Source organism: Hyaena hyaena, unplaced genomic scaffold (genome assembly GCF_003009895.1).
Source record: "Hyaena hyaena isolate Hyena2069 unplaced genomic scaffold, ASM300989v1 scaffold_323, whole genome shotgun sequence".
NCBI lineage: Eukaryota > Metazoa > Chordata > Mammalia > Carnivora > Hyaenidae > Hyaena > Hyaena hyaena.
This window is the reverse complement of record NW_024080956.1, coordinates 1693830-1711335: the sequence shown is the minus strand read 5'-3', so window position 1 is coordinate 1711335 and position 17506 is coordinate 1693830. Positions and strand designations below refer to the sequence as shown.

At 41.1% G+C, this 17506-nt stretch overlaps 1 protein-coding gene across 2 annotated transcripts in view; it reads left to right on the top strand.

Annotated features, from left to right (window-relative positions):
- Nucleotides 1-8801: 8801 nt before the first annotated feature.
- Nucleotides 8802-17506, top strand: part of NCAM2 (neural cell adhesion molecule 2) — a 505403-nt gene continuing 496698 nt past the window's right edge. For both annotated transcript variants that reach the window (XM_039248946.1, XM_039248947.1), the window contains exon 1: nucleotides 8802-8946. In XM_039248946.1, coding sequence (XP_039104877.1) covers nucleotides 8892-8946 — 55 coding nt within the window. In that variant the 5' untranslated portion in view covers nucleotides 8802-8891. The remainder of the gene's footprint in view (nucleotides 8947-17506) is intronic.

Sequence of the window (17506 nt, the reverse complement as noted above, 5' to 3'; positions counted from 1 at the left end):
AACAATTTTGGATAAATATCAAGGAACACAATTGCTGTATCACATGGTAAGACCATGTTTAGCTTTGTAAGAAACTGACAAACTGTCTTCCAAAGTAGCTGTACGGTGGTATCTATTATTCAAGGTTGGGTTTTCTTTTTATGTTTCATTGTGTCTCTATTATTCTCAAGCTTTCAGTATGCTTTATTGAACATCTCTGCTTGAGCGCTGAGCAATTAAGGCAGGTGGCTGTGTTTTAGTCTTCAAGTGAAGTGATACAGAAAGAAGGTACAGCCTTGGGTGGCCATTTATAAGATGGCAAAAGTAACCTCCAGGGAGAGAATAGTACAAAGTGGTATTGGGATTACAAACAATCATCAGTCTTACATGTGAAACATGCCTGCATTTCTCAGTGATCCTCAGTTATCCCTAGTAGCAAATGCATTGGGATATTTAGACTACGGTTTATTGTGTGGGTGTAGAGTGGAAATAAAAGGGAAAGCTTAATTCTGGTGAACCATAGCGATTAAAACTATTTGTTGTTAACCATTACGGTTTTTCAACATCTTATTATTATTATTATTTTTTTTTAAATAGGTTTCATGCCCAGCATGGAGCCCAACACTGGGCTTGAACTCATGACCCTGAGATCAAGACCTGAGCTGAGATCAAGGATCAGATGCTTAACCTACTGAGCCACCCAGGAGCCCCTCAACATTTTATTCTAATGAAGAAAATGAGAGTTTGTGGATCCTGGAGAAGAAAAGTGGCATTAAAAGGACATAAGGATATTAGGGAGAAGTCCTTCAGATTGCTTTAAATTTAATATTTTTTCTGATATTTTGGTTCAAGATAATTAAAGGAAAAAAACCACAGAATAGAAATTTTCAGGAAATTCACACAAAAATATAAAATATAAATAAACTAAATAGTTATGATAATATGAGTGAAGTGTTTTTAGGTTTTCTTGATCAGAGGATGAATTATACATTTAGGAAAACAATTTAGGCAACATGAATCCAGAACCTACAAATGGTCATATTTTTTAAATTAATTTTTTAATGTTTTTATTTATTTCTGAGAGAGAAAGAGGCAGCATGAGCAGGGAAGGGTCAGAGAGAGAGGGAGACACAGAATTTGAAGCAGGCTCCAGGCTCTGAGCTAGCTGCCAGCACAGAGCACGACGCAGGCTTGAACCCACGAACTGTGAGATCATGACCTGAGCTGAATTCTGATGCTTAACCGACTGAGATTTTTAAATCAAGTTATTCAACCACTAATGGCCTAAGTACAACATCTCTACCATGTCCAAAGCTCTATGGAAAAAGATTTTCACAAGTCCACTTGTGGAACGGCGGGAAAACCACAAGTCCACTTTACCGTGATGACACTCTTGCCAGCACAAAACTGGGCAGCTAGCATGCTCTGTGGAAATTTAGTAAGGTCTTCTATTTTAGCCCCATGTTGCATTGCTGTGGCTGATGAACGTGTCAACCTGCTTAGAGAAAGGACAGAAATTCTTTGAAAACTGTCTCCAGAGTGTGGATGTGTGTATCGCTGCATGTGTGTTTTTGTGTCTCTGTATAGTTAGAGATGTTCATTCCATATTCTGGCTGTAAGATGATTTTGTGTCGTCTCTGCCCCCCCGCCCCCCACAGTTGACATTCTGTAATGTCATTCCAGCACAGAGAAGACTTGAGCCCTGCGATTGGCACTCTTGCCCTTTTTAATACCTCATTCTCCAGTGAACTCCATCTGACCAGTTGATTCAGAATCAGTCAGGATTCCCTCCCTTCGGCACATCCAGTGAAAGGCCAAACGGCAAAGTCCAAGTGCGTTCTGAATTTTAATTAATCACCCTTTATTTTTTACACTTGAGAGTGGTTGTAATTAAGGCTGTCATTAATAAACTGGTTCTACCTTAAAAAAAAAAAGACAGTTACATTTCCTACTTTTTTTTTCAGACTTTCAGTTCATTTAATTAGGTGCACTGAAGAAAGGGCAGAATGACAGGCAGGCGGTGAGAAGATGCTGCTTCTTGAGCCCCAGTGGTAACTGGTCAGTCCTCGTCCCCTGGCAGCTGGATCTTGCTGGGGTCAAAGCAGTTGGTCTCCATGATGGGGAGGCCATTGGCCTCTTGGTATTTAACAAGTCTCTCTGCTTCCTGGTGGGCCCGCTCCTGCATTCTGGGTTCAGGTGGATAAGCTATAAAGGTGCTGCCGAGAACCAAGACAACGGAGAAACCAAAGAAAAAGATGACCCTCATGTTCCAGAGGTCCACTTCATATTCTTAGAAGTGTGTTTCATAAGAATAAAAATCACAGAAAAACAGTTAATATCTAAGAGTAGGAAAAATGTTAAATGTACTAGAGTGCATTCCAAGTAGTCAGATGAACTTATGAAATTTATATTTGTAAAATTAATGACAATGTAAAATACTAACTTCCAATATAAGATAAGGTGAAATATGCCAAATAGTATCTCAAGCCATGTTAAAAAAATAGATGTATGAAACATTGAAGAAAATGTGGCAAAGTATTCAAAAGTTGTGTCTGTCTGACTGATGGGGTATGGATACTTTTAATTTTTAGAATGCAGGAATTTGGGAATTGTAAGTATTAATATATAATAAACTATATGCAGAAATATTTCATTTCTCTATCTTATATATTATAACGTCAAGTTCATCCATAGCTGTTGAGTTCCTCAGTTTTAGGGAGGTTATCAAATCTAGTAACAGATATTAAGTATATATTTATTTAAATATGAGGACTAGTGATTAAAAATGGTTGAAGGGAAAATACTATTTTTTAATGAGTGAGGATCATCTTTTGTAAATATAAAATACAAGTGTTTTTAACCCAAATAATTCACATTAAAAGAATGTGTGTATTCAAATAATGTGTACTGATTAATTATTAGATAGACTATTAATGGCTTGTGGATATATAAGAGGGACTCTCATTGATACCAGTGGCTTGTCTCTTACTAGTAGGATTGCTTGTCTAACTTAAAAATTAACAGAAATATAAAGAATCTTATGCAATAAGAGCTTTTCAAGTTTCAAAATTTCAAATTCAACCTACTGTATTGTCCTGGCGAAATGTATTTGGTTAATGTTGTTTCCCCTCAAGCCTATACCTGTATGGGGTCACTTGGCAGTTATGAAGGATTTGCTGTTATCTAGGATGTAATAACTGCCCTCCACATGATGGGATTTGTGCGGACATCACCTTGGTCAATATGGACAAAAATACGGACAAAAATATGATTTCTGAGTGCTGTGATCAATATTTGGGCAACCAGAACTTCCTATTATGATCCTTCTCATATCAAATAGGTTCATTGTTAGCCACTGCTTGATCCCTTTTTCCTATCTCACTTTGTCCCAAACGTAGTCCTGAAATTGTGTCACTCACTGTTTTGTCGACGTGCTTTAGGTTCGTTACATTATCCACTCTATCCATCATTATATTTTCCAGTGATGTCTTGATGAAGAAAAATATAATACCCCTTAGAGTTAAGAAAATATTATTCTGGCAAGTGGCAAATTATAGGCAGTTATTGCATAATTTCAGAGCGAAGTGTGCGGTTATTTGCCCAGAGGGAACATGAAGTAGCCATGAAGGAAAATGACCCCATGTATCTTGAAAGAAATTAAAAAGTAGGAATATGTGACAATTAGGGTGCCTCAAATATCATAAATCTCTCTCTCTCTTCTGTTTCTTAATTTCAAATAGAACGGCTAAGAAAGTAAAGCATTTACAAATTTACAAAATTACAATTTAAAATCTAAATTCTATTTATTTAGAATAAAATAAATTATTGCATAATTTCAGAGCGAAGTGTGCGGTTATTTGCCCAGAGGGAACATGAAGTAGCCATGAAGGAAAATGACCCCATGTATCTTGAAAGAAATTAAAAAGTAGGAATATGTGACAATTAGGGTGCCTCAAATATCATAAATCTCTCTCTCTCTTCTGTTTCTTAATTTCAAATAGAACGGCTAAGAAAGTAAAGCATTTACAAATTTACAAAATTACAATTTAAAATCTAAATTCTAGGGGCGCCTGGGTGGCTTAGTCGGTTAAGCGGCCGACTTTCGCTTAGGTCATGATCTCGCGGTTCGTGGGTTTGAGCCCCGCATCGGGCTCTGTGCTGACTGCCAGCTCAGAGCCTGGAGCCTGTTTCTGGAGTTTGTGTCTCCCTCTCTCTCTGACCCTCCCCTGCTCACGCTGTCTCTCTCTCTCCTAGAAATAAATAAAAAAATATTAAAAAAAAATCTAAATTCTACTGCCAAAGTAGCTACTGTCAGATGGTCACAAATAGCCTGGTAAAGCATCTAAAGTGCTGTTGTATCAAGAATGTTGAAATTATTTTCAAAGGCACGACTGTTAGAAAAAGTGGCATTAATGGACAAGGAAAAGCAAGAGCAGGGTAATCTATTTATAGAGGTTTCAGGCTCTCTGCCTATATATACAGTGAGGTTTTTTTTCCTTTGTGGTAATAAAAAAAGTCAAAACAGGCAATTTTCTAGACAAGTAAATGAATAGGTATAATGGTTTATGACATTTCTAAAACATAAATGAACACACAGAATGTCCCATTTCCTAATAGTGTGATCTTACCACACATGAATCTGTTAACAGACACTAAACAAAAATAACATCAGAAATATACAAACAGAAATAATGCTTAAATCCTGCCCAGAACCCACCATTCATGCCCGGGATCTATGTGTGGACTGTATACTTGCATGCCTTTTGCAAGAACACATTGCAGATAGAAGAGGTAGAATCTCTCTGAGAAGATAATTTCCACGCATAATGCACCTTATCGTTTTCTATCTCTCTGCTACTCCTTCATGTTCACTTTATTGATTCTTTTAAAACAAATTTATCTTCTTTCATTTAACCATGCAGCCAGTCTTGTTATTTCCTACTACTCAGCTCTTCATAGCTTCCTGAGTTCTGTTCAACTTTCACTTATTTTTATAAATGAAATAACGAAAGCCCCATCTAAGCCTCAGAACGCTTTCCTGGGTGGATGGAGGCTATGATAATCAGTCTTATATGCAATTATGAGTCACATAAAGGAAGGAGGATCCATTTCTATACCCTTTCTATCCTACCTAGTATGCATGGCTCAGTCATGTTCAGAGATTTGGTATATTTGATAATAGTATTCAGAGCCTGCACATTGGAAGCATGCCTTTGGAGTGGGAAGGAGGTCAGTGGGCAAAGGTGATTTTTCTACATGTTGTCCTCACGCTGGCAATCTGTTGCGAAGCAGAACCGACCAAGGCAAATGTTGGGCTTTATATCATTTCATCGCTGCAGTGGCAAATGAATGTGCTTCCAAAGGAGCTTTGGAGAGGCACTTCAGCCTTTAGCTGAGAAGCAGTTGGAGCAAGTGTGGGAAGGCTTTCTTGGAGTATGTGTCAACCAGGAGTATGTGTCAACCAGCTATAAAGGAGACCTCACAGCACCACAAATTCAGGCCAGCTATGGATAAAACCCCATGAGAGATCCCGGGTTGATAATCTTCCCATGGGCTCACGACTCACAGCTTCAGCCCCAGGGATGGAGAGATTGCCTTTCTGGCTCTTCTTGACCACACATGTCTGGACTTATATTCTGAGAAGCTGCAAATACTACTGTGATTTTTTTTTTTTAAAGCACTGCATGGTCCTCGACCCCTTTTCCATTTCCATCCAATCCTTCTATTTTTACACTCTGTACTGTTTTCAAATGAGACTTGTGTTCTCTATGCAAGCCGTGTGCTTTCACATCCCCAGGCTTTGCTTAAGCTCCTCTCTCTCTTGCCTCTGTTGCTACCTATCTAATTTCTTGTCTTTCTTCAAAGCTTCTGAAGCCTTTCTCAATCCTCCATTCAGAAACGATCCCTTCCTTTTATGTCACAATAGCAGTTTGTTTTCTCTTATGGCATTTTTACAACTTGTTTTAAATGATCACATCTTGTGTTTATTCTTGATCTATTCAATAACATCATTAGAAAACTGAGGGTAGGATTGATATCTGCATCACCTTTGTATATTTGTGAGTACAAATGCTTTATTTGTTCATTGTTTCTACACACAGTGGTAGGTACACACACACACACACACACACACACACACACACACACTTTCTTCCTCTTCCCTCCCTTCACAGATAGTTTGTACCTGGTCTTGTGATATAAACCTCTACTGAGAAATTTCATTAATGTCTGATGGATGACTTCTACCTTCTCTCCTCCCTCCACCATATTCTGAGAAGATTTAATAGCTAAATAACCTCAAAGGGCGCCAGTCAAATTCTCCTCTGGCATAGTTTAACATTATGTCTGAGATAAAAGTAATATGACTCCCAACAATAAAGAGGGGAATCTAGGGAAACCTGGGTGGATCAGTCGGTTGAGCGCGACTTCGGCTCAGATCATGATCTCACTGTTCCGGAGTCTGAGCTCCACGTCGGGCTGTGCTGGCAGCTCAGAGCCTGGAGCTGCTTCAGATTCTGTGTCTCCCTCTCTCCCCCTGCCCCACTCATGCTCTGTCTCTCAAACATGAATAAACATTTAAAAAATTAAAAAAAAAAGGTGGGGAATCTAATTGTCAAGACACCAGGTGTGTGTGTGTGTGTGTGTGTGTGTGTGTGTGTGTGTGTGTGTGTTTGTGTATGTTTGGGTACTTGACTGCTCCTGATGTCACATTGAAAAATTCAGGTTTTGGGGCGAAGAGGCTATTTGGCACAGGTAGTATTCTTTCAAAATTGTTCTGTGACTGCGTGTGTGTGTGTGTGTGTGTGTGTGTGTGTAGTATTTCTTGATTCCCTGGAGAGATTAAGAACTGGTGAAAATAAAGGAGTCATTTGTTATTCACGCCTCGATTGTGCTGTTTCCACCCTTTCCTGCAAAGAGCTGACTGTGACCTTACTTAAGTACAGTTGGTGCCTCCCAGAATGAGGAAAGGGTGTGAGGCGGGAGCTCTGACAGAAGAACTTCCTAGGTATAGTGTCCTAAATGTACTATAAAATCAGGTGGAAGGAAGAGGTTCTCAAACTGCGAGGAGGTGCTGACAGCCCATCGCTTAGAGCCCAGCCATGGTGTATGTGGAGAGCTTTCTTGGCCTCCACTAGTCTCAAAAACCCATCCCACTTGCCAAGGAAGTGAATCTTCTGTGTAAGAAGATTGTGTTCTGCCTGGGGGACACAAATCGCAGACAATATCTCCCCTACCCATGTTAGCTTGTTTCTACCCTTACGCCCTCCGCCCCGCCCCCTCCAAGCAAGGAAACCTGCGTTTCAGCATCAAATCCGGGTGTGTGTGTTGAGGGGAAGGGGAGGGAGGGGGGTCTGGATTCTGAGCTCTGCAATATTTCTACCCCCGCCCCTCCCACTTCTTCTTTCTGTGTTCTCGCTGATATGCAAATGGCCAGTGGTCTCCCTGGCTGTGAGGTGAGGCCCGGTGGTTCCCTAAGGAAGCAGAAGGAATGTGCACGTGAAAGGGTCCTCGGTCCATTCCAGCCGGGCGTTCTGACCTAGGCTGACCAGCGAGGGCCCTGGGGCCAGGGAGTCTGCCTCTGGCTCGCTCTCGCCGCCGGCTTCACATCACACTGACACACCTTCCTTACCCTTCCTGGAGAATACTGATATGCCCCAACCTTCGGCGGAGGAGAGTTAGCTCTGGGCGCCCGCCACGGCCTCACCGCTCCCGTTTCCACGCGCGCACACGCAGGTGTGAGTGTGCGCGGTGGGCGGGCTGGGGACGGACCCGCGCGCGTCTCATCGCTGTGCTTCCAGCACCCGGCTCGTCGCACACCTCGCGGGGACCTGGCCGGTGCTGTGCGCGGGGACCGAGGGCAGAGCCCGCTGAGAGTGGCCAAGGGAGACTTTGGACTTGTCCAAGGACGCGGCTGACGCTGACAGCCGAGTTGAACGCAGCCCCTCCAACATCTCAGCCCCCCCTTCCTCCCCACCATCTCTCTCCCTCAAGTACCTGCTCTTAACGACAGTGGGTCGACGTGGATGAGAAACACCGTTCCCATCTTGCCGCCTCCCCTCTAGAGCCCGAGGAGACAGGCAGTGTAGACACTCAGAGGACACCGCTCCCCCTGTGCCGCGGCGGAGTGGAAAGCGTGGGAAGGGGGCAGCCTGCTGAAGAGCTGAGGGAGAGGGAAGGCCTGGGAGAGACAGACTCTTCCCCCTCCCACGCCCTTGGAGGAATGAAAGCAGCAGAAAATACCGCCCGCCCCCAGATCCCCGGCTCCTGCTAAGTCCGGGCGCGATTAGAGCGCGAGGCCGGGTGGCCTCCTGGAGACTCAGGATCAGCTCAAGCTGCCCACTTCCGTGAACTGGCCAGCGGCGGTGCAGGACCTCGCGACTGCCCTCCCTCCTCGGCCCGGCGGGCGTCAGTCGGCGCGCAGATCGCCGTGAGCCTGAGCGTGCGGCCGCCACCCGCAGACGCGCTCGCGCCAGCCGGATCGCCGCGGCCACCCCAGCTGGAGGCAGCGGGAACCGAACCCGCGCCTCCGAGCGCGACTGCGGACGAATCCCGGGGCCGCGCGTCTCGGGAGAAGCGGCCTCCGTGCGGCGCGGAGGGATACACCGCGCCGCGCCTCCCCGCCCCTCCCCGCGCCCCCGCCCCCGCCTCCCTCCCCGCCCGGCTCTGCTGCCGCCGCGGCGGCCGCTGCTGCTGCTGCTGCCGCCGCCGCCGCCGCCGCCGCTGCCTGGATATAGTGCGGCAAGGAGCGGAGCTTGCAGTCACTTTGCGAGGAGGAGCGCGCGGGCTGCGGGCGGCCGGGCACCCCGGGAGCGGCGGCGGCTCTAGCTGAGGCGGCCGTGGCGGCGGAAGGTTCTCTCTCCAGGGCTGGACTTAATAACTTTGGAACTGTCCTCCGGTGTCACGTCCTGAACATGAGCCTCCTCCTCTCCTTCTACCTGCTCGGGTTGCTTGTCAGTAGCGGGCAAGGTAGGAGTGTGGTGCCTTCTTGCATTTACTTTCCCTCCCCCTTCCACCCGACCGAGGGGGCAGAGGGAGGCAGCAGAAGAATTACATGCGAGAACTAAAGTTATAGTTATTGTTGTTATTATGTTCACTGTGGGTTTTAGCTGCCGCTGAAGATTAGATCTGTTCTGTGCAGACCCTGAAATGAGAGAAAATACAGAATTGGAGATTGGCATCAGGGCGCAGGAGCTCGAGGCAAACTGCTTCTTTCTCTGGGTTCTTGGCTTTTCTGATGTTCATGATCAAAAATTGGATGAGTCTGTTGGTGTGTGTTAACAGTTAAATATCACAGGTTGCGGAAGGAAAGGGGACGAGGATGTTTTACAGAAGCAGCAGAAACTATCAGCATTAAACTCGTTTGTGAATTCTCTCTCGTGTGCAAGAAATTCAATTTTTAGACACTCTCTCTTTTTTTTTTTTCCTCCTTTTCTCAAGCCCCCAATTCCTGACTCTGAAGTGAACGGTGATGGTTTATTTCTATTGAAACTAAGAGAGGGGCCATGGATGTTGTGTGTAAGAAGGCAAATGGGTAAAACTAGGCATGTGTTGCAGTCATTCATTCTCAGCTTCCCCCCACCCTTGTTAATACATCAAGGTTGAAAATTTTTATAGCGTCAGATTGTAATTACACTTGGAAGGGATGTTTTAGCTTGTGGAGAACTGGTGAGATTTTTATCTCTTGAGGAAAAAAAAAATGAATTGCTTACTAGAATAACCTGAGAGAATTTGTGGAAGCTATCTGTGTTTATCTGTATAGAGACAGATCTGAATTTATCTTGCTTTGTTTGGATAGTTCACTTTCACATAAAATATATTTATAATAAATGGAAGCATTTTCAGCTGTCCAGACAAGTTTGGACATTTGAGAACATAAAATGCTAAAACATGCATTGGTGGAGGTGTTGAAAGAAAAAGAAAATAGATGTCGTTTTGTGATGTGTGGTAATTGCACAGAATGTTATAATATTAGTGTGGCATGAAAATTGTTTTTTTTTTTTTAGAAAACATAAATTATAAGACAAGTTAAAATATCTCCACTGTATTCAATTCTAAGCATTTTTTTAGCCTCCTGTGTGTTGCTCATTTGGTCCAGCAGGGGGTGGTAGAACTCCATTTTAAATTCAGAAATGGTTGTTTTCTGTTCTTCCTCACTCCCTGGGTCTTTCTATCATTCTTCAGCTGGGCTTGACATTTTGGATATGAAGCCTTCCTTTCTCTGCCCTCACCTCCCTAAAGCTATATAGTGTTAGTGGCTGATGAAAAAGGATTGGATGCAGATGTTAGGTTCAGAAATCAGAATTCAAACACTGAATGTTGCTATAGTTTATAAAGTGTCTTGGTAAGATACTGCTCATTTCCCCTTAGTAACGTAGCGTATGCAAAATTTCAGTCATAGCAAAATTGCAAATATGTCCATCTGAAGCTAGTATTAGGCCAGTTAATTTAATCACTATTATAGCAAAGATCAACATATACTTTATGCCCTACAGACACGCTGCTTTAATTTTTGTAGAGCTGCTGATTATGTTTAACTGTTCATTTATAATACAGACAGGTATCAGTGAGTCCTAAGAAGCTGTCCCTGAAAATTGCAGTTAAAATACCACTGCAATTAACTGAGTGTAGCTAGTGTGGATTAAGATGGGGGCATAATAGAAAGCAAGTTTATGCAGACTTATGATTACATTGTGACTGGCTTGGAGAAGAAATATGTTTCAGATGTGGAGTCTGGGAATTTACACTTATAGACACTATAAGTGTGTTGGAATTTGGGGGACAACAGGGGAATCTAGGAATGTTTAAATATCACACGCAGACACATTTAATTTGGGTCTATGTATGTAACCTCTGAAATTGTGGTTCTCCTAGTTTATAATTCAGAATTGCAGGGAGATTGTAATGAGGGACTCTAAGAATCAAGCATGCCTGAAAGAGAGCCTATATTCAGTGTAACGAAACAGGGAAGGAGGAGAGAGCGTCGTCCTAAAGATCTCTATATCTAGTGCGATTTTAAAAATGCGTGGATGGCCCTCATAGAGGAATAGATGCTTATCAGAGAGACCTAGCTTTTGTGAAACTGAGCAGGTAGTCCTATGCATGTGTCCTAATGAAGTCAGAGATGCTTGGAAACAGCAGTTCTGATCCCGGAGTCCAGTTTTCTAGGTTAGTGTTTTGTTCTCCTATTAAGGATGCAGAAGCAAGTATCAGCCACACCACTGGAGCAATCTTTGGAAAAAAAAAATGGATCTAGCGTAACTCATAATTTTGTTTATTCTTTTATAAATGGGGCCATGGCCAAGCCTCCAGTTAGTGATCCCTGGGCTTGCCTTAGAAATACTAAAATCCCAGCTTGCTGATTTATGTTTCCAACAATATACTTGCAGGGGATTTTATGAAGCATGATTGAAGCTATTGCTTTGGAAAGTGGTGTGCAGTTAGACTGGGGAAAGGCAAAGATGATGTATTCCCTTTTAAGTAGTCAAAACGTTTTGAACTGCAGCAGTTGAATGGGAGAAAATGACAGAAGTGAAAAACTGAGCAACTTAAGTGGATGCCAATACCATAATTAGCTAACAAGGTCTAATAGTTCTAACTTTCAACACAACATTATTGTTCTACTGTAGTGAAAGCCTTTTTTATTATAGCAGAAATGCTCCTTTAAAAGCCTCTCATTTCCACTGCAAGATTAATATCTAATGAAGTAAGGGTGGGATTTAATTGTCAAGTCTGGATTTAATTGTCAACAGAGAGGAGATTCTATAACTCTTAACTTCTGCAATTATTTATCTTTGTATTCCAAACTTGGCCCCTGTGTCTGTCCTCATAAATTTCAAGGGATAACTTGAGTCTGATTCACGGTGCATTTGCTGTTTGAATCTATGTATATGCAGGTTCCCAAATGGTAATATGTATGGGCTGCTTTCCTGAAGCTTTTTTTTTTTTTTTTTACTTTCTAAAATCATTGTCTTTACCTTAAAAATTACTCAAGCATTATTAATAGACATCTATTACTGGATGTTCATATATGAAATAGAAGCATTTTTGTACGAAAATGTAAGGTAAGAACGGAGCTATTCATCTCTTTTGCAATCCACTTCAGCCCTACACAGAACACTTACCTAAGCCAAAATCATGAGGAGCTGGAAGTGAATTGCCTAGTTAATTAGTTGAACTTACAGGCATCTGCTTACATTTTCTCTTTCTGGTGAAGTGCTAGTAGGTCATCCTTGGTTAGAGAAGTGTACCTTCCAAAAATAAATCACAGCTGTGTGGGTCACTACTAGTTTCAGGTGTACAGGAAGGTCTCCTCCACACACCTGTCTTCTCTGTAGGCTGTTTCACCGACAGCCTCTCTCATATCCTTTTGAATCTAGCCCCCGCTCATCCTTTGATGGCAGCCTCTCTTGCAATGTTTCTGTTGCATCAACTCCATATCCATTTGCACTCGGAGAAGATAGACTGTGTAAATTAATATTGTTATTTGTCAACGCACAACCCGGAAGATTTCCTTTTTTGCTTTATGCCAAAGGAGTTAAGCAGAGCATTTGGTCACTTAAGTTTCTAACGCTGCATTGGAGCCCCGAAGAGCAAGAAGGGGAGGTGGTGGGTCCTGGGTGTCCAGTGAGTCTTTTCAATGACACTGGGGGCTAATGTTCTCCCCGAGGTAATGTCCTATTAGAGAATCAATTAATGGAAGAAAATAACGTCATTCAGTACAAGAAGAAAATCAAACCTCATGTAATTTAGTAAATGGCTTTCCTTCAAACAGAACTAGTCTGTAATGGGACTGAGAAATGAGCTGAAGAGATGGAGTCCGGTAACCAAGCGAACAGTGTAATTTGTTTTTGTCTATTTCCTTGTGAGGAAACAAATGTGAATGGAAACAAGGTTGCCAATCAGAAGACCCTGGGACTAGTCCTCTGCTCTCTCTGGCTTTTGGCATTTGGGAAATGATTTTAATTTATCTGTTTTCAGGGTCATCTCTCATAGTGGTGAACTTTTGAAAGCATGAGGAAAGTGCTTGATAAGTGGAAGAGCAAGTTTGAACTGCTTTTGTTTTTTGTGTAGGTTTTTTTTTTTTTTTTTTTGTCCAAAATAAAATTAGTCCTCTGGGTGTTGGTGGATGCAAAATTAATTCAATAATTTTAATATTCTTGTAAAGGGAATATTATTGTTTTTCAAGGTTTACTGACCTAGATTCAAAATGTCTTGTGCCCTTTATACCATCCCAATTATATTGAAGGTAGGCCTATTTAAAAGATTATAAATCAGTTTTAATTTTCCAAATTATATGATATGAGAACACTTTGAGATGCACCCAGTGCTTTTATGCTTTTATTAAATGTAATATTCCTAAACTTCATAGAGCCAAGGTATCTTTAATTGTTCAGCAAATGAAAGTACTTCTATATGGTACTATTTAGAATATTTTAATAACTTTTAACTGTTTACAGTTTTTAGAGTTATAATAGTGCTGATTCTCTATGGCTGTCGACCTACTTTCTGGCGTCAAATACTCATTTATGCCACTAACAATTCATTAAACGTCCATTATAAGACATTTTAGAAAGTTATGATGTCATGAAACAGACTTGTCTGAATTTAAATAGTGAAGAAGTATGATAGGGAATTTTGAGAGTATTTGTAAGCATAACAATCAACAGATGACAGTTTTAAGAATTTCAGGTCAGTGGTCAAAATTTTCTTGGCTCCATTTTGTTACTAAAACTAGCAGGGAAGGGGAAAGACCATTGGATTTGAAATCAGGATCCTTAGATCATTAAGTCTCTTGACTTTGAAGAAGCAACTTAAACTCAGTCATCGTTTGTTTATTTGAAAATCTGACATAAATGTATCCGATAGTTGCTGTACTGCCACAATTGTACTGAACAATTGTGATAATATATAGTAGGCCTCCTATAAAATGTCAGCTGTACTATGTCCCCATATATTATGAATACAGATAAATCTGTCCGTGGTTTAAAAACATTCCACGTATTTGGCTTTTTTTTTTTTTAAGTCATCAGATACTGCTCTGTGATTAAGAAGAGTATTGAAGGAGCAGAGATAATCCGATTCATTGATGAGGATGGCTCATTCATCATCTACTCATTCTTCAAACATTTATTAAATGTCTGTGGTGCCTCAGGCACCTTATTCAGCAGCATTCCTAGGAATGGTTGTCTAGGTTGTATCATGAACAACTCCAGGGGGCGCCACGCATAGCTGTGGTGATAGAATATACGTTTATTTTCACAGTTTTCCAGCAGATGGCAGTAAAGGGTCTTGAGGAATGGGTTTCTTATTGTATCATGTATCTCTTTGATGGGCCAACACCAGGTTGATACTAGTCTCAGAGAGGCTTAGGATGGGGACACAGTCAGGAAAAGGTCAAACAGAAAAGTACAAGGGTTAGTAACTAGAACTCTGGTCTCTAAACTCTTAATTCAGTCCTCTGAACACCAAACTTTTGCATCAGATTAAAAAAATTAATACAACATATCTACAGCTCAAAGTGATGGTGATATTTAAATTTTGTGCCATTTTGTCAGTTAATCAAGGGACAAATATTTGTGAGTATAATCCCAGCATCTCGTAACAGTGTAGGCTGCTAGTTCAAAGTACATTTAACCTTCTTATGACAAATAGTCATCAAGAATCCAAGAGACTATTAACTTTATTTTATGAATGAGGAAATTGAGGTACAGAGGAATTCCTCTGATTTGCCTGTTATCAATTATAGCTAGTATTTATCTGGAATTGGGCATTCTAGTTGAATGCCCATTTTTAATGTATTTATTGTATTTGTTTGAAAATTTGCATGTGCGTGGAAGGAGTAGTGCATAGAATTCAACTTGGATAGTTGAGAGGGCAAAAAATATAAAAGCCAAGTAAGCATACAAGAGATAATAAACTGTTCAACAAAATGTTGCAAAATGACAAAGGATATATAATTAATTAAGAATTAAATGGTCTAAATAAGCCCTTAGGAATTCAGCACCTAGAAAGAGCTAAACTTTTTTGAGTGTTTGCTGCCAGGCACTATTGTAAGCACTTTACATGTACTAACTAGCTTAATACGTAGAAGAGCCCTCTCATTTTTATCATATTAATTCCCCTTTTACACTTGAGGGCTGTGAGGCATAGAAAATTTAAATAACTGTCTCAGGTTGTCCAGCCAGGAAACAAAGATGTGAACCTAGGACATGTGGAGAGACTTGTTTTTTTTTTCTTTTTTAAATTTTTTTTAATGTTTTATTTATTTCTAGGAGAGAGAGAGAGAGAGAGAGAGAGAGAGAGAGAGAGAGAGAGAGAGACAGCGTGAGCAGGGGAGGATCAGAGAGAGAGGGAGATACAGACTCTGAAACAGACTCCAGGCTCCGAGCTGGCAGTCAGCACAGAGCCCGAGGCGGGGCTCGAACCCACGAACCGCGAGATCATGACCTAAGCGAAAAGTCGGACGCTTAACCGACTAAGCCACCCACGCGCCCCAGGACTTGCTTTTAACCAGGGCACCACCTTGCCATTCACGAAAGCAGAAAGGGACTCAACATGCTAGATGGAGAAGATAATATAAGGTGTTAAAAACAGGTGAGCAAGTTGTAAGAAAGGATGCACCAAATGTTCAAAGGACAGAACTAATGCAACTTAATTAACTTATGGGTTTGGAATGGTGAGTTGTTGGAGTCAATTGTGGAAGTATTGGTGGGACTGTGAGGCAGGAAGGCCAGGAGGCAAAGCTGAGCTGGACTCTGTTGTAGATCTTTTGGGGCCATTGTTTGGGCAGAAGAAGAACATGATGGGGTGCCTGGGTGGCTCAGTCAGTTAAGCATCCAGATCTTGGCTCAGGTCAGGATCTCATGGTTCCTGGGTTCAGCTCAGAGCCTGGAGCCTGTTTCAGATTCTGTGTCTCCCTCTGTCTTTGCCCCTCCTTTGCTCTCTCACTTTCTCTCTCTCTCTCAAAAATGAATAAACATTAAAACATTTAAGACCGTGATTAAAGTTTTGTTTTCCGTCTACTGGCTTGCATGAGGTGGACCGGAGGGAAATCAAAAAGGAATGAGGGGGCGTGTCACTTATCTCTGGAAGAATTAATGGATCTTAATAAGGCATTTGAATAGGGAAATTGGGAGGAAGCTGGGTGGTGCCTGAAGTTTTAAGCGTATCTGACAGAAAGAAAGGCTGTTTTAGTAGAAATAGGGAAATAAATAAAACCACTTATTTTAGGCAAGAGGTGTTTTTGATTTTGTTTTTGTTTTGTTTGCTTGTAATTTTCTACATTGATATGTATGAGTTTGAAGTACCCATGGAGCATCTCGATAAAAATGTCATCAGTAACTTTGGAAAGGCCAACTGTTGATGGTTGTCAATTTCAGAATTTTTCTCCACCTTTATATGTAACTTCATTCCCTCGTTCTTCCATCACTGTTTGCACGCCAATATGCTTTGTTTTGTGTATGTGTGGAATTTTGGGTAAAATCTCAGAAGTATGTAGGTCAAATTTGCTTTCATTATATATTTTTCATTCATTTTTCTCTGCTTATCCAGAGCTTTTTTAAAATCCTTTTTGTTTTTACCCTGGGGAAGCAAAACCAAGCAAAACAAAACAAAACAAAAAACCATGAAGAAATAAGAAAATAAAAAAAGAAACAAAAATAACTAAACTAGAACAAAAATTTAAAAAGTTTGATATTAAATATACAGAATTGGACACTTTTCTTTTAGTGTCCAAGGGAACTGATATTTTTGAGTGCCTTTTGCCTGCTAGGGAGCTGTGCCGGACATTTTCTCCCACTGCCTCATTTAATCCTGATAACATCACCTTTGATAGATGATGTTTTGAGATTGAGAGTGTCGGATTTGCCTTGAGCTATTAAGTATGTTCTGTTGCTGACATACAGAGTTGTAGCCAGAGAGCATCGGATGCGTTCAAGATATAATTCAGTTTGTTTATTGGTGTGTTTCTTCTATACATGATTGTTTAATAGGAGGATGATGCAGGAATTGTGTAGCTCCATGTATGACTTCTTCAGCTCATTAATTTCTTAAGTGATCAAGAGCAAGCTTTCTCATTACTAAAGAGAAAGCCTTAACAATTTACGACTGTGTTCGTGAAACATCTGAAAAATCAACTCACATGCTTTCCTTTACTGCAAGTATTTGTTCATTTCGCAGTTTAAGAACCATCTTGATTTCCAGTATACTATGTATCTGGAAATGTTGAGAGTACAGCTAAAAAAAAAAAAAACCTGGAAAGTCATTTTCTCCTGCATTAAAATGATGCATTTGTTTTTATTTTTATTTTTTTAAAGGCTACACCCTGGATCACAGTTTTCAGGCTTTGCATCTTGAAAGAAGATGCCAGTGCTAGGTACAAACATCAGTAGAGATCTAACCTCACTAGTATTTTAATTAAGATTGTTATGGTTGTCATTAGTGCTTGGTTATACATTTCTGTAGGTTTAGAATGTTCTGACCTCTCATCCTGTCTTTTCCCATAAGCCAGGATATTTTTTACTGTATA